Here is a 22,810-nt window from a genome sequence, read left to right as displayed (position 1 = left end):
TGACTCTACTGAAAAAAACACAGATTTAATTATTCAATGCTTGTGTTGTCTGGGAATGAGCTCAGGCGGAACTCAACAGACAGGGGACTGGTGGAGACGTAATGTAAAGACGGCTGTGTGGATGCAGCTTCAGCCTTTGATGTCATTGCACAATGGAGGTGCTTGGGCCTACAACAATCTCTTGGATTGCAAAAAAAAAAGATTGTTCATGACAGAGACTGTATTTTAAATAACCAGATATTATGAAGATTGAAGAAGTTTGGCTTAGGTCCCGCCACCATCTGACTAAAACAACTGATTCTCTCATGCATCCAAACTATTTCTCACCATAGTGACAGGGATTTAGTTCAGGTTGTTCAGCCCTCTATACCTAAAGGGCATCAGAACAAAGGCTGCACTCATTTTTTGAAGCCATGTCATGTGTCTGTGAGAGCAGACATTAGTATGGTTTGCATTAGCTTGTGAGATGAAACAAAAGAGTCTCCGCTTTGGGGACTGTAATTACTCTTTCTGTCTGCGTTTGAGGACAGTGTAAAATTATCCACCACAGTAGGAAATCCCCAAACTACAGAAGAATAAAGAGGAGTCTAAAAACTTCAAGGTTTCCAGGGAGGCCTGTAATAACTGTTTTAAGTACACTTCACGCTAAGAAAACTTGTGACGCTATAAAATTTGAGTTACAACTGTAATTTTGATTTTTCTATGTTAAATTATAGTGTGAACTGGATTCAATTGAGCTAGTTGAATTATTTGGTTATGCTCTACGAAGTGAATCTGGCCGATATCAAGAATAACCTGAAATACAGACATGGTCGTTTGACATTCAAAAGCTTCAGTTTTCATCTCAGATGGCATGTCGGCCCCAGCATCACCACAAGATATATATTTTATTTATAGAACAATAATAAACAAAAAAATATAAAGAATCACATCAACGTTTTATAGGCAGGGGAAAATATAGGGTATATTTTTTATACAAGACATCTAGAAACGAGACCAATTTATAACACAAATACATAAATCACAACTAATCGTAACAATAACAATGAACAATTTCAACAAGAGGGGATAAGCACAATAACTTGAAGTGTGTATAAAAATGACATAATTGCTTGCAAAGTATTCTCTACTGAGTAATTACATTGACCATGGGGTAAGAGTCCATTAAGATCACGGCTGCTGTATTTTAAGGACATCTCTTAATCCCTAAAAAGAGCCGTAATGTCTCAGATTGGTAGATGCTACTGTTTCTGAAACAACCCCACACTATAATTTGAAGGTTTAGAAGTTAAAATATAACCAAGATCAAAATCTACCAGCCCCCTAAGTGTGTTATCTTATGGCTTTGGGGTTCTCTTCGAGTCCCTTAAAAATGTTAAGAGCAGCACCAATGGGCTGGCATTAACATCAAAGCTGGGTTAATGTAAATAAGTACTGTAAAAGGAATCCAAATGTTGTCCATGTCCACCCACAGTGTCTTTGTCTATAGTGTTATAGAACCACAGGGAAATCCACTTCCCCCACAGCGGGTGGCTGAAAGGAAACAGGACCAAAGCTAAGACTATAGCTTTTCCCGACATTTACTCAACTTTTTGTTTGTTTTGAGCTTTTTTATTTGTTTGTTCGACTCTTTATAAAACCATTAACATTCTAAAAGTTAATGGTCACATTATGAAAAAATTACTGTATGTACTACATGTACATAGAGCTAAAAAATACAATGGGCATCATATTTTGAGAAGATTCTGTTATTCACATGGCTCTATCCAAACATTTCCCTTTGTAAAAAGCTTTGCTTTGTACTGAAACTGCCTCGTATTCACAGGTAGAAAAATACAAGATCAGTATCGTCATACCTGTTAGCAGTATTTTTTCTAATGTCATGCAAAAGCACATTGAGCGGACAAATCATCAACACCATATTGTCTTGAAAAAATAATTGGTAGCAAAATAGACTCTAAAGTCTCGAGAGCCATATGTCTTTCCTTCTCACTTGTTTCTGTGCACAAATAAGCTTTTTTTTTTTACGATCCTGAGCGTGCAAAAAGTCAATATTACCGATGGCTTAAAATAAGACCGATGTTATGGACTGCTGAGAGAGAAAATTAAAAAAGCAAAAGGCATCTTCCTGCTCTCTATACAGGGTCTTCCACAGAGTACTTATATAACACAATACATATTCCAACTACATTTTGTGTGTTCAACTTAGCTAAAAAATTGCAGAACAGTAAAGTTTGTGAGATGTTTTCAAGTTATGTGTAAATGCCTGTTATTATCTATCCACTACAACATACAAAGATGCAAAATTATTTTGCAAATTGGTAAAGCTTCCTGAAACAAATGCAGGATATATTTCACATTACTCTCTGACAAGACCAACTGCAGCTGTTAACTACAACTGCCATTGAATGTACTTAGCTAACATCGCTTTAGTACAACATTAACATTTTACAAAAGTGCATCATCCTCCTCATGACATTTGATGAATGCCACTATATTTAAGTACTCGTGTGGGTTTAAAGAGTTGTACCTCTTGTCTGCTTTACTGTATCTGGACTGTGTTGTAATCTGGCCCATGGTTCAATTCATTGTATGGTTTACAGGGAGGAAAGGTTTCATCTAATGCTTGACTGATTCCTTGCCTTATAATTTGTTTCTGTCTGCAACTTTAACACAGAGTTTAACATCATGTCATTTGCCTTGCCAGAGAAACAAAGGCTGCATCGAATGACAGTATGAACACCCTTAACAAAAGTCTGTGCTTGGATTACAGTATAGTCCTTCACACAGTGTTTGTGGTGAACATTGTTGGGTGAACATTTCCACCATATTATACATTTTCAATTCGTCTCACTGGGTCACATTTGCAAAGGTCTTCATAACATATCAAATGCCCTTATAGAAAAACAAAGAAAAGTCAAATGCATTTAACATGATGTTACATAGGCTTTACAAAATAGTTATTAATGCTTAAAAAATTGTAATTCATTGTATGAATTCCACTGTTCACTTAAACATCTGTACAAGAAATCTTGAAAATCTTGAAAAAAAAGAAAAATCTCTTAATTGTAACAAAAACACATATTTTTTTGGCACTTGGATTGCCAACGATTAAACAATTGCTGTCAAGAGAAGTCTGAACAAAGTGTGGAGATCATACTAACATGGTACTGCTTTACTGCACTTGTCCCCTTTTTGCCACAAACAACATGAATATAAAAAGTGCTACCAACAGCTGGTGGGGAGGAAGAAGGACAAAGTGACAGACTGAGGATTGGATGAATGAGTGTGTGTGTGTGTGTGTGTGTGTGTGTGGGGTGGGGGGAATCATCTTTCCGTAGTTTGTGTAGCCGTTTCTTGTCTGCATGCAGTCTGTGTGTGTTTAAGTCACTGTCAGGAGACTTGGGTGGATGAAGGGTTTTTCTTAGGAGACACTGGAGCAACGGATACTCGGCGAGCCCATTTGTGTGAGAACCTTGTCAAGCCACTGCAGGGGGCCGTTCAGGTGCAGCTCGATCCAGCAGGGGGTGCTGGTCACCGTCTGACGCCTTGGAGAGAAACAGAACAGATGTGAGGTAAACAGAGACAGCTGTTGTCAGAGCAGGACTTGTGCAAGGAAAACTTACTAAGTCAAGTTTCAGCAAAAGTCAAAAGCTTGTTGTTTCGATCATACTGCAAGTTTTTTTTTATTTCATAATCATTTCTTATCTCTGCTCTGTAAACATTCCGAGAAACATTTAGATGTAAAAAGGGATGCTCAGGTTTTTTTCACTTAAATGTTCTTTAAAAAAAATGGCTTAAAGCAAATCTTTTAGGACTTTTTTCTGATTCATATATAATTGTAGTATAATAAAACCTATTGATATCCACATCCTTTGGCTCTATTTGATAACAGCTTTCATACAAAACCCCCAACAGCTTTTCCCATAGGGCGGGGAGGGGAGGCACAAGTGTTATTATATTAGAGCAATTTAATGTATGAGTTTAAGTGGAGTTAAGTGCAAAGTGAAAGGCCAACATCAGCTGTAGAAAACACTGCAGATACTTAATAACGACATAGTGGACAGAGTGGTTAGATTCCCCATATGTTTGGCTTTTAGTGAGCCTCCTTCAGTGATAACTTTGTCATTTCTGCCGATATGCCCCCCTTTTTTTTAACTGAACATTTGATCTGGTTAAAAGTTGTGTTCATACCATAAACTCCTTGTCAATACCAATAAAACAGCTGGCAAAATGTATTGTGTATTTTGACAAGCCAGAAGTACAGAGACACTTGCCAGCTGCATGATTGATTAATTTCCCTCTGGTTTATATGGGTTGAGTAGTGGAAATAAGCTTCATAAAAAAGGTGGAAGGTCATACTGTATTTACAACTGTCTGTTTAAAATGTGTTGTCTATTTTATAGTGAATTAAATAAGAACATGAAAAGGGACAAAGTAATTTGAATTCTAAAAAAATAACCAAAGTCAGCCTGGGAATAGACAGAGTGAGAGAGGTGTGGGTGGAGGTAGGAATATGAGGAAGGCCTGGCTGGTCCAGTAACCTGAATCCTGTTTATAAGTGTCTCCACATGTGAGAATTTGGTCTGGACACGACTGGTGAGCAGTCGCTTGTAGCACAAAGGCTTCCCCCGTGAGGAAACCCTTATGTGCAAAGCCGGCTTTTCAACCAATCCAGTGCCCCCCTTTTATTCCATCGCCTCCTTGTTTACTATCAGTGAGTCAGACTGTATGGAAAACCGGGAGGAGATGGAAGAGGGAAAGTCTGACATCTTCTTTTTTGACACAGCACATGTGTGTTTGTTTAAAAATAGTCTGGCCGTGCAAACTGGAGCCTGTTTCTATTGATGAGGACTCAGCGACGTCATACACCGGAATCACCAGAGTGTGAGCACATGCCTTGGAGCGAGGGCGGCTGGATTGTGGGATGTGATTCACAGTCTATTTGTTTCTATTGTCTGCGTTTACATAAGGGCTGGCTAAGGACTTGATCTTTGCACAAAAGCAATTAAAATGCTGCTGACAAGTTGGATGTGGGTTTTTTTAATTCGGTAAGCAGCTCAACTCTTGGGGTTTACTGTTGGTAGTTGTCATTAACCCATGGCTGATCTGTGACGGCAGCCTACCTGTACTCGGCTCCCCAGCCCTTGACAAAGCTCATGCGGATGGTGCACATCCGGGTGAGCTGGTACACAGCCTCAAAGCCCTGGTTGACTGACTGGGCCAGAAGGGCCGCAAACTCCTGGTTGTTGAAGATCTTCAGGTTACACCCTAGAGGGAACAACAAAGACACAACCAAAAGTCAGGTCACAAGGACTAGTCACAATCACCTTGGTCTTCATTGTATTTAGAATTGGGGGGAACATTTTGGGGATGTTTGGATTAAAGGAAAACTCTACCAACATTACACATCAAAATATATATTTTTTAGAGATCTTTGGGAGTACCCACTGCATATGTGGAACAAAAACCTGTATACATCCCTTTGTGGCTCCAGAAGGAAATACAATGAAATAAATTGTCATATGTGATGTCATTAAATGCAGTGCCAGTTGGGCTTGAAAAAGAAAAATCCAAATTGTATTTTCTTTTAAATCCTGATTTTACAGTTGTTATCTTGTTTGGTGAAGCACTTTGTAACAATGTTTTGAGAGGTGCTATATAAATAAAATGATTATTATAAATCAATGAAAGGGCCAAGGATCGCATTGAATTGTGGGTAAAGTAAGCACCTTGGCTGTGTTCGGAAAGCTATACTAACGTCCTCCCTCTTACATACTCAACATCTATATACTACATACTGTCTACTTAAAGATCGATTGTTCTCTAACCTTTATTTATACAGGTATATCCCATTGAGTCCGAAGACTCTTTTGCAAGGGAGACCTGTTCCCATTTACACGTTACCATTCACACACACATTCATACACTGATAGCAGGCTAACTATCGACATTCACACAAGGCAAGGTGGGTGAATTGTCTTGCCCAAGGACACAACTATGACACAGGGCAGGGCGGGGATCGAACCTCCAACCCTTTGATCATCGGCCGACCCGCTCTACCAACTGAGCCACAGTCGCCCCAAAATTGTGTTTTTTTAATTTGTGTATGCGAGGTGTGTTGAAACGTTCACACTAAAGTATATTCAAGCAATAAATAATTTTATTCTTCTTCTTCTTATAAGATTCTGGCCGTTTAGACGCTGTTTAGCGTATTACCGCTGTCCACAGGTTAAACAGTCCTGTGTTGTGCAGGAAATGCAGAATTGTAAATAAAGAATTTAACACTAGAAACGCCAGCGTTTAGACCTCTTGTTTTATAACCAAAGTATCTTTAAGAACACTAATAAAGTTTTGTGGCGACTCAGCAATGAAACTGAAAGTAGATATAATATCGCAAATAAATTAAAACAGACGGTCAAAACATGGTCCAAATGGCAAGCTCTAATTGATTATTCATTAATTTTTTCACATGTTTAATGTTTTGACTGTCAGATGAGCCGGGCAGAGTCGCAGTGTGTGGAACATAGCATTCAGTTCTGATCTCTCTCCACTATCAAACTCGCATCACTCATTTCACTTAGTAACTCTAATGTTGTTAGGTATTTATCTTCATCTCTTATCTATTGTACGTATAAGAGGGTATCTGCATCAATTCAATACTGTCCACTTTGTGTCCAACAATGTTTTGGGAGTGCAATACTAAATCAGTGGAGCATTCTTTATATACAGTATATAATGAGGGACAGCTTGTGTGAAATATTTTTTTTTTTTAAACAAAACTTTTTAGTGGGTTCAGTGACCTGCTCAACGACACTTCGACATGTTGACAGAAAGAGATGTGGATCAAAGCGCCAACACTCTGACCCACTCCACCTGCTGAGACTTTTGATTCTTCCTCTCTTACTCCTCGTTTCTTCATTCCTCCTCATTCTGTTCTCTCTCCTCAACCATGACTCTCTGTCTGTGAGCTTGACACACACCTGGAGGGATCTTGCAGACAGTGGCTGGGTGCCAGCCGTAACGTTGGTTACAGTTGGGGCTCTGGACAAAGATGGCGCTGTCACTGAGACACTCTGCAAACACTTCTCCTCCGATGTAATACAGCCGCACACCACGTCCTTGAAGAAAAAAATAAAACAGAACGACAAACGAAAATAAAGACATGAGCAGTAATAACAAATGTAATGTGAGTAATGTGATATTTACAAGTGGTTTAAACGGTTCTAAATGGAGTCCTACCGATGTGTCTGCGCGTTAACTCCACAGCTGCGTTGCGGTTGACGTTGGACAGCAGACCCAGGCAGAACCGCTCTGAGTTGGAGGGGTCCGTGAAGCCGTCCACTGTGAGCGAGGGCTGGGAGGCGTGGAAGGTCTCTCCTACTCGCTGGTTCAACTCATAGTAGGAAATAGAACACCAGAAGGCCGGCTCGCAGTATGTGACTGGCTGAAGGTCTGACACAGAGACACAGAGGAAGAAACGCTTTTCATTCATCAAACCAAAAAAAAGGAAAGTAGACAGAGAGAATGGAGTACAAGACTATAGCTAGCTGGCAGGGGGACTGTGCAATGGGGAAATAAATGGGTAACAGGAGATATAAGTTCAATTTAACAGAAAAACTATGCTTTCACACAGACACAGTTCTGGTTCTGGTTCCATTCTGGAGTCTAAGAACCTCGGTGACTTCTGGTGAACCAGCCAGTGTTCATACCAGTTTAAGCGCATCCAAAGTTTCCTCCCCCTATGTTAATTGGTCTTTGCTCTTTCTTGTGCTGTTCTCCAACTTTTCCTGGAAGTCGGTTGATGCCCAAATCGCCACCAAGCATTACATTTTACTTGGCAGAACATGCATGTTTTTTCTGTTCTGTCGCCTTGGACATAGTTGCTTTCTTTTATCTCCTTCGTTCTCCCGTCTTCACAGATTAGGCACACCCGTTGATGACGTCACGGTTCTCAAGAAAAAACAATAATGTTTTGGTTCTAGCTGAGAACCAACTTTTTAGGTTCTGAACCAATTTATTTTAGGCCTGAACACGCTGGCCGGATCAAAATTAGGTTTGACCCTTGGAACTGGCACGGAGCCTTGCTAGTGTTAAAGCCCGTTGTGAGAGCAAAATAGAGCAATAAAATGGCATCAAAAACGAATTGTTGGGAGGAAAAAGAATACATTGAAAAGCAACTGAAACAAGGAAGAAGCAAATAAAGAAGCAAAGAATAAGGTGAAGTGTGGGGAGAACAGGAGCTGAGGTGGATGTAGAGGGGGAAGAAAAACACTAGCTTACGCTTACGTCACAAAATGTCAAACCCATACGCTGTTTCCCAGAAGCCCCAACCAGACGAAATGTGGAAACTCAACCATCACTGGTGGGAAGCTGAAATTACAGGCTTATCCATGACCATGTTCAGTAACTTCCACTGGTTCTGGTAATTTGCTCTATTTTTTCCCCCTCAACACGGCCACTCTCTCACAACTTCAACATTTTGTTCTTGGCTTTGAAGTCCCGGACGGAGCTGGACAGTACTGCCAAATGGAACTGGTGTGATTTTGTTATTTCACCAGTAGCTTTCTGGGCCAAGCCCCCTGGTGTTCTCCCATCCTGATAGAATAAACGTAGGATATTGTCATTGATGTTAGTGTGAGCTGAATGATGGTCACCAGCTCACACAGTGCAGGGAAGACAAAGGCTTCTTTCATCACCTGGTTTCCTCTAACAAAAATGGAGTCAAATCAAACAGAGAATTCCCATGAGGGGAACACACTATTGAGACATTTGTCTGCGAGTGAGGGCAGACAAATGTCACAGTACACAAACACACACACAGACACACACACAAACACACACAGTCCTTACCTAAGTTGCTGTGTGTGGGCGAAACAGGGTTAGGTGACAGGTTTGGGGAGCTTGTGTCCATGCTATGGGTCATCTGGTGATCGCTAGTCTCTCCATCCTCACTGAGGTAGCCTGGTGGCGGCGTTTCTGAGACACAAAAAAAACCAAGCAACACACAGACACACACAGACACACACACAGACATGGACAACAACACGTCACATTTGTGGTAAAGTATCCTGGTGGATATATTTGTCATATGCGTATAGCAGCTGGCTGATTGAAAAACAACACAGGAAGACAAAAAGTAAATAATACCTTAAGAAAGAAGCTATTCCTTTATGAATGATGTTAACAAATTGACACTGGGATAATGTGAAAAATCCAACTAGGTCTACAACACTATAATACAAGTTCATGTGTAAAATGGATACGTGATATTAAGTGTGAGTCATGTTAGGAAGCACGATGGTACCTGGTATGTAGTTACTCTGGGGCTCGATGCCAGCAGGGAAGTTGGTGTTTTCAGGGATTGAATGGCTGTAGTCATCCAAAGGCGGGAACTCACTGGGGATTTCTGTGTGTCTGGGCACCAGCACAGGTGGGAGTACTGTATAATGGATGTTAAGACACAGACACACGTACACACGGTAACACACACACACACACACACACACACACACATACACGCGCACACACAAAACAAGTAGGTTCTTAAAACATAGCAATGGTGACTGGTTTTGTGCCTGGCTAAAATAAAGAAATATGAATTGCAACACAGTTTAAAAACAAATCAATAAAAAACATCCAGTAAAACTATACAATAAGGACAAGATTATGTGCCATAAATCACAGGAGAAATATTGGATAAGCCCTGTAGATAAAAACAACTTTATGAAAATGTGCCTCGAAAAATAAAGAAGGCAGGCTGTTTGACAGAAAAAGTCTGTGACAGCAAATAAAGTCAAGTGAAATGAAGTCAAGTGCGTCGTTAAGAACAGTTAAAGACGCTCATACCTGGCGTCTCTACTCTCTGGTAGTGGTACGGGTTGACACACACTTCATCCTTCTTGGTGTGGAAAGCGTACTCGCACAGCTCCACCGCCCGCAGCTCATGGTGGGACTGCAGGTCTGGCCAGCGCCACAGCCGGCAGTAGATGACGTGGGGAAGGCCTTTTCTGTGGGACACCTGCAGACGGCCATCCAGAGACCTGGAGATAGGAGGAGAGGAGATTTGCTCAATAATCTGCAAGTTTTCCCAATACTTATCATGGGTTTTCAAGCATTACCGGTTAAGAACTCACACACACACACACACACACACACACACACACACACACACACACACACACACACACACACAGAAAAAGATTTGCGTCTTACGTGCCGTGTAACACGTTGTGTGACATGTGATTCGTTTTCACTTGAAATACTAAGTTTACAATTTTTTGGGAATATTTCATAATAACTGTAGTACTAGTTATCATTGCAGTTTTCAATAGGAAATTGATGACCTGTCGAAGATTCATGACTTGAAATGTTGATGAGTCTCGTCTCTTATAAACTCACCGCTAACTTTGTGCGAGAACACAACCTGGTAAATAAACATAATACCAACAATCGATAAATCTCTTCTCGTCAAAATGTACCAAACACAATTGTGTCCACCCAAACACATCAAACACTAGGTGTTGTGTTTAGTATGATTGTTCAGTCTGGGCTCTCCTACTACCTCCTATTGATGAGGGTCCCAGCTGTGTACACACTGGCTATATGAGGTGCTGTCTAATAATAAACAACCTGCTAAATGAAACAACAGTGTGTTTCACTGGGATATCATTGTGTTGTTTAACATCTGCACTCATCTGGTACACAATACTGTTGGCAGAGTGATGATGCCAGATTGTAATGAGCGGTAGTTTTACACTGCAGATCGTCATAATAGGGACGTGGCCTCTAATCTGTGTGCACAATGACCCATGAAAGAGAGAGAGAAAAAAACACCCTCATCCTCTTATGCAAGAGGCAACGACCGCATATGTCCATTCTATCTCTCTGTCTCGCCCACTCAGTCACTCTCACACACAAATACAGGGTAAGGGTCAAAGGCATAAGCCAAAGCCCTTCAGGAGGACAAACGTCTGTACCCAAATCAAAACAAGGATGAGTACTATACAACTACTGAAAGCTCAGAGTATAGTGGCTCATTTGGGTCAACCATTGAACAGGTCCCAGCAAGGACAGAATAGGGTTTTAATTTTTCACGGCAAAAGCTTTTATTCACTATAAAGGGGTCTGGTGTGTGTGTGTGTGTGTGTGTGTGTGTGTGTGTGTGTGTGTGTGTGTGTGTGTGTGTGTGTGTGTGTGTGTGTGTGTGTGTGTGTGTGTTGGAAGGAGGGAGGATGTCTTGAATTTGTAAATGGTGTCTGAGTACTATATGTGCACACAAGCATGCAGAAGTAGTACGCAGTTGAAGAAAGCAGTCTATTGCAGAACGAAAGCTGGTGAAGCTTGGAATGTGAAAAACACACCCTTCATTCCCGCAAGTGAGAGCCTGTGTATTATTGCCCAGCTAAAAATCCTCGAAAATATGCATCGAAAATACTAATAAGAGACCAAATCTATGAAAACATTCAAGAGGCTAAGAGAGGTTTATAATTATATGTATATAAGGTTATTAAAAAAAAGTAAAAAAATAGTATAAAATGAAATAAAAATAAATAAATGAAAAGCAGCAATTTCTTTGGCCAGTACACCTGAGCGGTCCGGTAGCCATCATTAGAGAACTGAAAGTTGAAAGCAGAGCTGTCCTCAACCATGAAATGCTATTATGGTCAATCAATAGCACATAAAACAGCTTGTTTTTTCTCCTTCATACATGATACAATAATGACATGGAGTTTGGCTTATTGTACAATCTGTATTCTACTGTCTCTATTGAAGCTTGCCGTATCACCACTAAGAAAGAATACAATGTAATGTGATTAGAGATGCCTCATGGTAAACAGACAGCACGGGGTCTGATGAAATAACTCACACACTTCCGGCTTTACAATCAAAGACAAACAGTGCTCGGCCCAATACTCAGCTTTTAATCTTACTGTTGAATGAAAACAGTAATGGAAGATTTGGCTGCTCATACAAACTGGATACTTACACAGAGTTGACAAACAAACAATAACACCTTGAGAAAGTATGCAATCAAGTGCAGGTAAATACTGTAGTGCCTGTCAGCCACTCCAGAGCCCGGCCCAAAACCCCAGATTCCTTCTAAATAAACCCTCTTGAACTGGTACTGTCTCTGTGCCTGTGTCCTCCCTGTCCAGCCGTTACAAAAACATTACCATGAAGTTGGAACAATAACTCTATGACTCTCTGTGGCTGGTTGCATGGTTATTGGGGTTATACTGTAAAAGGTTCCCTGATTCTTTTGAAACTGAAAAAGTGTTCACTGTAGATGTGTTATAAATGGTCAGACAGGGCTGATCTGATGTCAGTGGTATGTGTGTTAGGTTTGGGCTCTGAGTGGGTGTTTGGTGGGGCTAGACACTGTGTGGGCTGAGGCAGACATGCACAAACTGCAGTGACATTACTGGCTATTTGGTGTCAGACAGTAGTTAATCGACTTTACCTTTGTAAAGTCTGTTAAAGTCAATGCCTTTTACTTTTTCTTCAAGTGTGACCGTAACTGTTTGGTATGACTCCCACACACTAATTCATTCGAAAGCTGAAGTACTGCACATGTGCAATACAACACAAAAGAGGATCTACACTCAACCAGAAATGTAATATGACTTTATAGAGCAGTAATAACGATCAACCTCGCATATTTTGGAGATTCAAAGGTGGAGTTCACTTATATCACTTAAATACATGCAGTATAGTGTCTCTGTTGGATTTACAGGTGCACAAAAGCAACAGTTCACAAAGCAGTCCAGTCAGTGTATGTAAGTTGACCAGGGAAAAGTAGGGCATGTGGAAAAAATAGAAGACTGCACTGCTCATTGAGCAGAGTGGCTCCTCCTCACTGACGCTCAAAACCCTATTTTGAACATGTTTGATTTTCTGCAACATCAATACATCTTAAGTTTGAGCTGATTTTATGTGCAACATTTTCAGCGAGCTTTTAAAAGTATCAGTGCCTGAGCTTAAAGATCCCATGTGACGTTATATATTTAACAGACAAAACCTTCAGTGTTTCTTATCAAAGCCCATTGTGTAAATCCTTCAGGTCAAAAAATGTACTGAGTATCTTGCTGTCCTCATCAAACATTTTAAAAAGTTTATTAAAAAATTAAATTTAACTTTTTGAATTAAGGGTGGCAACTAACTTGCTTTTCATTATATTCAGCTTTGTATCAGTCAGTTAGCTAATAACATGTGGAAGCATTGTTATGGTTGTCTACTTTAACGTGTATGTTATATGTCTTTTTAAATGGACCTCGAGTCTCTTGAATAAAGTTGATTGATTGATTGATTGATTAATAAACTATCATTACATTATCGTGTTTGTATGTCGAGCCACGTCATAGACGATTTTCTGTTACGACAGGCAATAAAGTTTTCTGAATCTGAATCTGAATCAAAGAAATGTATTCAAAGGCCATGCCAGTTAACTCCTTTATATGGCAGTTTGATTAAATAAAATGTATTTACAGAAAAAAAGAAAAGAAGCAACGGTCAAAACATTGCACATCAAACAAACTGACAGGTCCAGACACACACTATACCCTTCTCAATATGAATCACTCACTCTTTTCAAGAGATTTATGGCGGCACAATTAATGAGACACACCACCCAGACAGTATAAACCACTCCTGCACCACAATCAAGCCTCAGTCCACTGTTCAGAGGAAAAGCCAGTAGCACTGTCTAAATACCAACCTCAGATCCTGAAAAACTATTTAAAATTAGTTAGAGCTCACAGTGCTCCAGCTATGTAGTAGGGTGGAGGAGGAAAGGGGGGGATAACTATGACCCCAAATTCCCTGCTGAGCTCATATGCCTGTGTGTGTGTGTGTGTGTGTGTGTGTGTGTGTGTGTGTGTGTGTGTGTGTGTGTGTGTGTGCAGTGTGCATGTGTGTCTGTGTGTGTGTCTGGATGTGTGTGTGTTTGTTCCAGACTGAAGATTTGAAGGACATGGGTGGGATCTGAGGGCTTCCAAGAATTCTGTCCAGCAGTTTTCAACCTTTGGCTCCTCCCTCCAGGCCAAGAAACTGGTCAACACAGACCCTACTCACATTAAAATATCAGACTGATGAAGAATGAAAAGCTTTATTTTGTTAGATAGCCGAAGGCCATAGGCATTAAGTTTTTAAAGTTGTCAGTCCATACGTCTGTATGTCTGTCTGTACTGTCCAGGCCACTTTAGTGGGTATATGAGAATATCCTTCTGGCTAAATCTGGCATAATTACAGAAATGTTTATAAATATGCACTGTCCCTGTCAAATAAAGATACATAAGTAAATACATTCTGAGAAGATGGCAGCATCAAAGTTTTTACATTTTTCATCTTCAAACGTTGAATTTTCTGTTAATTAACTAATCAATTACCAGATACATTTTCAGTTCACTTCCTAAGAAATTCAAATGTGATTTTAATTAGTTTTTACGGTTTGCAAAATTTTACTAGGTTGAATAGAGAAAGTCAGTACTGGGTTTGCACCCAATCAATTTTCAATATCATTTTATAATATCAATTAACAAATCTTATTTTTTTTATTAGCACATTTTTTGGTATATTAAATTAAGAAAACATTAAAAGAAATGTACCAATTCAATTGTCTTAAATGTCATCAAATTGCTCAAAAACAAAATATATTTGATATTTCTGTCCCCCCAGACTAGACCCATCGGCTTATCTTTTCAGCACTAGTTATTACGTGATGTTACTCTGTAGGTGCAAAATATGACCAAGAAAAAACAATCAGTCAATAAAACATAAAGATGTTATACTATAAAATGTTCATTAGCGATTTGATATCCGGATAAAATCAAAAATCGATATTTCCAAAACTCACTCCACTTTTCGGTCCTACATTGATTTTAGTTTCCATCTGTAGAGACATTTAAGGCTAGTTAAAACAAGGTAGTTTCTCTGTCAAGAGACAGTCAATAAGCACTATAACCATGCATTGAGTGAAATTGATGTCCAGAAATGAAAGAGGACAAATTGGTATCGATTTATTTTTGCCCCAGGGGAAATTGTGTCAACAGCATTGATGACCCAAAGCTCAGGGTGAACCTGACCTTTACACCCATCCAGCTCTGTGTGTGTGATTGCTATAGTTGTGCAACCTGCACACCCACACACACACCCACACACACACCCACACACACACACACACACACACACACACTGAGGTAAGAGCGAGAGTTAGATAAAATAACTATACTAGATTTACACATTGAGTGATCATCTGTGGAAAGTTCAAATAAAAAGAATTGGATATGCACATGTGAGTGATTGTGCATACAAGCAGATAAACAATTAGATGTGTGTTTGTGTGTGTGTGTGTGTGTGTTTTTGGCTGACTCATAAAACAGACTCAGACGGAACAGATTGAGCTTTACTGAGCTGGGGAGGAGGGGGGCAAAACAAACACTCTGAGGCATGCCCAGTTACGCTCAGACACAAACATATACACTGTGTGTGTGTGTGTGTGTGTGTGTGTGCACGTTCAGGCAGCAGTGCTGGACAAACAACCACCCACACACACACTCTCTCTCTCTCTCTCTCTCTCTCTCTCTCTCTCTCTCTCTCTCTCTCTCTTTGGGCTCGGACCTTTTAACATGGACCTTTTACAACTCTCTGCCAAGCTTCAAACTCTAATGAGCAGAAGCTCACTTAAAAGATTACTTTATGTGTAGTTGTCTTTCAGTGTTGGTTCATCAGTCTGTAATACTGTAATATATCAACTGTATTTAAGTAGCTACACTTTCCTGTTTAATTCTAAAGTAAAATGAAACGATTTGGACATTTTAGGTGCTTGCAGGGCATGTCAACATTGGACCTCCAGTCACAATCTGTCCTCAAGGGAAGAGAAGGGGGGGAATTAAGTGGTGAATAAAGAAAGGAGGGTGCTGCTGGACAATAGGACTGGCAGACGGTCTCAGCAGCTCAGGACAGCTCAGAGTGTCTGTGACCGGGCCCCTAAAACCCCCCTTCCCTCTCCTCCGTCTGTCCCACTATCCAGAGCTGAGAGGGGGCTGAGTCTGCAGGGGTGTGGCTGTGGAGGGCTGGGGTGGCCATTAGCCCTTTCATTAAGTCTTTGGCCAGTCGCTCGAGCCGTCGACAACAGGGCTGCAAACAAGTGACGTTCAGCAGAGGGCTGATTCTGTAGAAGGAGCTGCCACAAAGTTTTGGTTGTGTGAAATACAATGCATTTCAAGAGTTAATTTGCAATTGAGTGTTGAAGTCGATGCGCTCTTCTGCTTTTACTGCAGCTATCCCCTTTTCATACCCCAGTGAGTGTCACATTAATTAATGTGTTTTCAACCAAAGTTGCACCTGTTCTTGCACAACTGTTGTCAAATGTAAATCCCTTGCCACCATTCAAATGATCTGCAGCTGGACAATTACACAGAATAATTTACTTTAAATAATTTTACAAATTGAAATAGTTACTTTCACTTCTCTCAACAGGCTCTGAGTAATAGAGAAAACAATCAAAGGTAGGCATGGCACGATGTAAAACGTTCATGTGACGATTATCCTGACTAAAATAATCGCAATTTACAATAGGCTACTATTTTGATTACTGTTAAATTATTCCTAAAAACTCTGTAAAAATGGCTCTAAAACATACCAGAATCATTTTCCCTACATTTTGTGAAAAAAAATCCCCAATCGAAAGACCAAAAAGGAATAATCAATGTTGAAAAGAATTAGTAGCAGTCCAACAAAAAAGTCCATTGATACTGAAGGCCAGATGGTAAAGTTTTAAACCTAGTCATTATTTTCACAGGGATTCTTTTTCCTATGTAACTCAAAACTTTTTTTTCTTATGTGGATTTTTTCGGTTAATAATATTTCATCATCGTGGTCCAGCAGCGCTCAACTTCATCATCACAGATGTAAAATGCTCAAAGTGCAGGAAATCTCAGCTTGTGAGTAAATTCCAACTCACACAGAGGAATATATTCCACACACACACACTAACACACACACACACACACACACACACACACACACACACACACACACACACACACACACACACACACACACACACACACACCTCCCACTCTCTCTGGAAAAGCCATCAGACTTCTATTTTTTCTAACAAAAGAAGGGGGTGGGGAGGCGGTGAAGGAAAAGAACCAAGAATAGAGTGTTAGAGAAAACCAAGTCTGGTCGTGGCCCCCAGGTGATATCATAGGACTGGAGAGTCCTGGGACCAGTGAAGGAGGGTCTGGTGGTGTGAAATGAGAAACCAGCAGACAGGCGACCGGCAGGGCTAGACCACAAATCTGCACGCAAAAAACTGGTGGGCCCAGGGATGGGACGATAGAGGAGGACTGGGAACCATTAGTTTTACTGCTAATAGTCAATGAGCTGAGCAGCCTGTCTCTTGCTTTCCAAATCAAAATGATGAATGACTGAAAATATTCCAGATGCAAGTCATCAATAAAGTTCTCCACAGTATGGTTCCATTTCTTTTTCCTTCAGTGGGGCTGCAGACTGTAGACGCGTCTCCTCTAGTCCAGTGAAATGAATGTTTGTTTATCTTTTACATTATCTGTTTAAACACGTACTATCCTCCACCTGGACATGGTATCCCACAAAGTGATATTTCACAATGAAAGAAAAAAAAAGAATGTTTCCAATATAAGTGCGATTTGATAAATTGCTAATATTTCCTTGGTATGACAAAGTACTTGATTACTTGGGAGTAGCTAAAATCCACTGAGCTTCATTAATCACTATTTGCTTTGAGACTTCTCTGATTTGATGGTCAGATATCTGAAATACAAGCCAAGATCATACGGTATGTGACGTCAAATGTGGATGTAAAAAAAAAGGAGATAAAAAACGAGGCTATGGTTAGTTCTTGGTGCTGTACTTACTATATGAAAGTATAAAACAAGATAGGGTTAGGAGGTACAGTATGTTCAAAATCTTGTTTCACTGTATAATTCATTTAATATCACGGTCAAGGCATGTATGACGATGAATGGCTTAAAATGTAAACTTCACCTCACTAAAGAGCTTGCGGCTATGGCATTACGCACTTCGGATTGAGGGTGCTGACCGATTCTCATGACGTCGTCTTTTAAACAGTGAAAATCTGGACCATGACTTTACGTGTGGCGTAATGGCATGCTTAATTTCCCTCCATCGTCTTGGTTTTTTGGAGTGCCTTTTGGAAAAGACACTTCCAAACTCTTTTGAACCTGATGACCTGCTATAGTTTTTCTTTTTGAAGTGGTTGATGTGCCACATATAATTTTTCCACCACACTATAAACTGTATTGCCAAATCTCTACCGGTAGATACATTTCTACAATTGCACGATACGGTCATACCGCCCAACCCTAAAATAAGAAAAATAACAGGCAGGGTTCGACATAACGTATAGCCCGATGGCCCGGGGCCAGTAAAATCATATGCAGGGCAAGTTGATTGGCCAGTCACTGTCCCGCCCGGGCCAGTGACTGGCCAATCACAGTTCAGTATCTTTTTGTAGACTACATCATGGTTCATTGAAATGCGCGTTCTGAGTCGTAATGAAAGCAGTGTTTATTTAAGACTCAATATAATAAACCTAATATAAAATATATTTTTTAATGAAAGGCCAGTGGACAACCGATGCGTGGGCGTTTTGACAGGCACCGTTGGCAGAGCTGCCTACCGTCCGCCTGCGAGTCGACAAATCAATCGACTTACTCTGCCCCCTTTCTTTCTTCCCACAGCAGAGGTTGAGGCGCAGAAAATGATAACTGCGCTTTTCCTTTATCTGCCGCCGTAATGTTACAATATTTGCATCCAAGCCCCAATGGTAGGCTAATACAAATGAGAGGCGTTATTTAAACGCTGTGAATGCGTCTCCGGTGATTGTGTCGGTTGTAGACAGAAACGAACGGAGGGACTCCGCTCACTGTACAGTTCCTATAGTCGCGCAGTTTGGCACTGTGTTTTCAGGCTCGAGACATTCAATCAGATCGCGGAAGTCTTTCCCATTGAAATCGCTAACGGGGAGAATATCCCCGGTTATTATTTTAGCCACAAACCACAGTTCATCTGCGCGGCGGCTCACTCGCTGGCGAGATCACACGGTGAAACGCTGCTGTGATCGGACGAAGGCATTGTGTGTTTCTAAGGTGATTTAACGTCATAGTCTTAGACGAGCGTTTAACTTATGCTGCATATTTTGCACTGCATTGTTTTTTATCAATAGTTTGAAAAAATGGTCCCACACCGGACTCTTATATGTGACGCTGACACTTCATGGAGAAGTGACACTGCTGCAGCGCGCTCACGACCAGACGTGAACTCACATACACGGTGAAATCTCCCATTAAAAAAACGGCATAACCCACTGATTTTCGGATTTCTATTCTAATTTTAAAGTCAACTTGAGCGAAAGTGGAAAACCGGTCATTCGGTCGACACATTCACATCCCTAATGCATATAGAGAAAGTAATAAAAACAGCCTACCACACCACAAAGAATGATCAGACCTTCATCTCTTATTTATTTTTTATGTTTGAACATGACTTCTGCAGGTGAACTATTCATTAAACTACCCAAATTCAAGAATAAAAACAACCTTCAAACTACTGGACTTTAAAATACTGGCCGACTCTTTCAACATACTTTCAGTTGTAGGCTTCTAATTCAATATGTTTGCCTGGTTTTATATTATGTGTATGAGCAATATCAACATTTCATATAATTAACTAAAAGAAAAATAACCAAATCTAAAGGGAATATCTATACTGTTACAGTATAGATATTCCCTTTAGATCTGGTTATCTTTCTTTATTTTTCTAATACAGGTATTATAATTATTGACACTAAATTATGAAGAAAAAAAAAGTGTGTGCAGGGCCAGTGAAAATATACAAGGGGCCAGTAAAACTCGGATCCACTGGCCCGGCGGGCCAGTAGGAAAAAAAAGTTATGTTGAACCCTGAACAGTAACAAGAAAAGTACCCTACTACACATGACAGCAGAGGATGTTTGTCATACATCAGTCCAATTCTCCATTTTCTACACTGGATATTCAGTATGTAGGGGGACAGGAGCCTATCCCAACATGCAATGGGCGTGAAGTATGGTACACCAAGGACAAGGTCTGGGTATCGTTTGAAATTGGAAAATCAGTTACTGAGCTGTGATTTATGGAAAAAAAACGTTTTTCAAGTTTAAATAGAAGCCAAAGCCATGTTTCCATCGCAGGAACTAAGAATCTTTGGAGGAACTATGCGTGTTTCCACCGCAGGCACCGTAGTTCCTTGAACTATGCTTTCCCCAGAAAAAGACCCGGCTCTGGGGGTAGTACTTTACAAATGGGCGGGGCTGCAGTGCTGAAGAATTCTGATTGGTCCAGTTGCCTTCTCGCATCTTTTCACCCGCCATGTTAAAAACTCCGCTTTTGCGAAGAGTGATCATCTCATTTCCTTGTTTGAATTTCATACATTTGCGATGTAATAAAAAGTGATTAGCAACAGCACAACATGAGAGTCCTCCGTAATATCGCCCAGACAACACATCATGCATTTGCTGTGCTTGTGTCTGCCTTTTTTTCTGCTCAAATATTAACTGATTAGAGCAGCCTTTTATATAGACCTACAGTCTATGGAGCAAAGCAGGAGCGCATCAGGAGCGATGCAAAAATTCAGCTCAGGAGTCTTCTCACCCTTTATTTTTATTCTCTTTTACCGTGAGACGGCCGCGGTTTTCCGCTAAAATATATCGAGAAATAATCTGTCCAGTGCCTGTGTTAAAATATCATCTCCCATATGCAGCAACACTATACAGCTCACCAGTCTTGTCTTTTTAGTTTTCTTTTTTCCAGTCTCTATGCAAACATTGATAAAGAAAGCATCGGTTGTTCCCCTGATAATTTACAACTAGGGAACACTGATTCTGTCGGAACTCAACATTCATCAAATGTATCATAAAACAACGTACAGTTTAGTTGCTTTTACTGCTTTTCCATATACGTCAACGGCTACCATGTGATAACCTCCCGGTGGAAACACAGACACCACCGGGCCACAGGAACCTTTAATTTCCTGGAAGAGGAGTTCCTGGAACTATAAGGTCTTGTGACTTTTGGTGGAATCGGGGCTCAACATATTTAACTGTTGCCGACAAAAAGGCTGCCATGAGAACTAAAATAGTCTTTAAATTGCAAACTTTTTATTTAAAGTTTCTGATGAGTAAACTATCTAATTACAGGCTGATACATTAGCAAGGTCCCATCTAGACAAACACACCTAACAAACAACTTTGAATTTCCAGTTCACTCCAGCATGTTTCTAGAGCTCCTGGGGGTTCCCAACAGTCCAGACAAAATAAGGCATCATCATCACTAGTCAAAACTTATAAGTTGACCCATTGGAAGAATACATAAGGATACAATTATTTGATTACATGGTGAGGGTAGATTCCAATAGTGTAATCATGACATCATGACAAACTCAGATCAAGTTCCTGAGGTCAAAATCTTAATAGGGGTCACCGGTTTGTCGTGTGTTGCTATAGCCGTTGTCCTTGACAGAGAAGTGACGGGGGAGCTGTCTCTGCTAGACTTAAGTTTCTGGTTCTTCTGCTTCTAGCTAAAGTGGTGATCTCATCTTTCATCTCTCTGTTTAGTGAGTCGCTGGCCTCTGCTTATCTTCAACATCAGCCAACTCTTACCCACCTCCTCAGACATCTCTTCCTCTCTTTGTGTATAAAGACTCTCACTTGTACTATTGGCTTAGAAGTAATCTACCACTCTCCTTTTAAAGTTCTGCTCTTATGTGTCAAGTTGTTTTCCTGCACAGACCAAGCTGTAGTCCAGCAGCCGTAGCAGCAGTGGTGGTGGTAGAGGCCAGTGGAGCACAAAGGCAGGCCTGTTGTCTGGTGAACGTGTGTGTGTGTGTGTGTGTGTGTGTGTTGCTGCGGTGTGCACATGCACTCCCCCACAGATAGTGAGAGGGCCTGGGCCAAGTCGAGGCAGAGCTGTAACAAACTCCACCCCTAATGCAAGGCGAAAAACCAAACAGCAGCCCACGCCTTCCTCAAGGCCCCGACAGGCAGAGAGAGCATTCCTCCGAGCTGACTAACCACACACAGACACACACACACACACACACACACACACACACACACACACACACACACACACACACACACATGCATGCACACACACACACACAGTGTGAAGTGAAGTGACCTGAATGCCGTCATCACATTTATTTATCGATGATGTGGCTTACATATACAGTATTAGGAAGTCAACTACATGAGACCCCTTATTTTTTCATGTTTTTTAAATAATACATTAATATAATATGTGATATTCATTTATATATAAGTGATCAACACTAAAAATGTCATAATATCAGAATATTATGATGGCATAACTACTGTATATGACAGTTACAATGATTGTATTACCCAGCAGTAGCAGCCAGGTGAAGTCGTTGAGCTTTGACTCGCTCAGTTTTTCAAGGTAAACACCATAAGAAAGGTGTTCTTTAAACACACGCATGCACTCACACACAGACAGACAGACAGAAAGACAGACACACACATTGTGTATGCATTTGCTTTGACGCACAGCATTATTCCCTCTCTGTCAAGCAAATCAAACAGTGAAACAATCTTGAACCCAACTCGAGGGCAACTTATTACCATCATTAGAGCAGCCAATTGCCCACAGACAGACACACATAAACTCTCTGTGACCTGTCCTGTGTCGCGCCCCTGTCCAACAATGCTGTCTCCAATGACTCAGATGTGACGCTTGACATAAAA

At 40.6% G+C, this 22,810-nt stretch overlaps 1 protein-coding gene across 1 annotated transcript in view; it reads right to left on the bottom strand.

The window, feature by feature from the left end:
* Nucleotides 1–867: 867 nt before the first annotated feature.
* LOC307254154 (mothers against decapentaplegic homolog 3) overlaps nucleotides 868–22,810 on the bottom strand; it is a 30,809-nt gene continuing 8,866 nt past the window's right edge. The window contains exons 2-8 of the mRNA XM_080032416.1: nucleotides 9,850–10,043; nucleotides 9,308–9,442; nucleotides 8,854–8,979; nucleotides 7,243–7,455; nucleotides 6,984–7,121; nucleotides 5,127–5,271; nucleotides 868–3,548 (exon numbers count right to left, since the gene is read on the bottom strand). Of these exons, the coding sequence (XP_079888542.1) occupies nucleotides 3,425–3,548; nucleotides 5,127–5,271; nucleotides 6,984–7,121; nucleotides 7,243–7,455; nucleotides 8,854–8,979; nucleotides 9,308–9,442; nucleotides 9,850–10,043 (1,075 nt within the window). The 3' untranslated portion in view covers nucleotides 868–3,424. The remainder of the gene's footprint in view (nucleotides 3,549–5,126; nucleotides 5,272–6,983; nucleotides 7,122–7,242; nucleotides 7,456–8,853; nucleotides 8,980–9,307; nucleotides 9,443–9,849; nucleotides 10,044–22,810) is intronic.

Source organism: Ammodytes marinus, assembly GCF_949987685.1.
Source record: "Ammodytes marinus genome assembly, chromosome: 1".
In the NCBI taxonomy this organism is placed as follows: domain Eukaryota; kingdom Metazoa; phylum Chordata; class Actinopteri; order Uranoscopiformes; family Ammodytidae; genus Ammodytes; species Ammodytes marinus.
The sequence above is the reverse complement of the archived record's forward strand: the minus strand, read 5'-3'. Positions and strand labels throughout refer to the sequence as shown.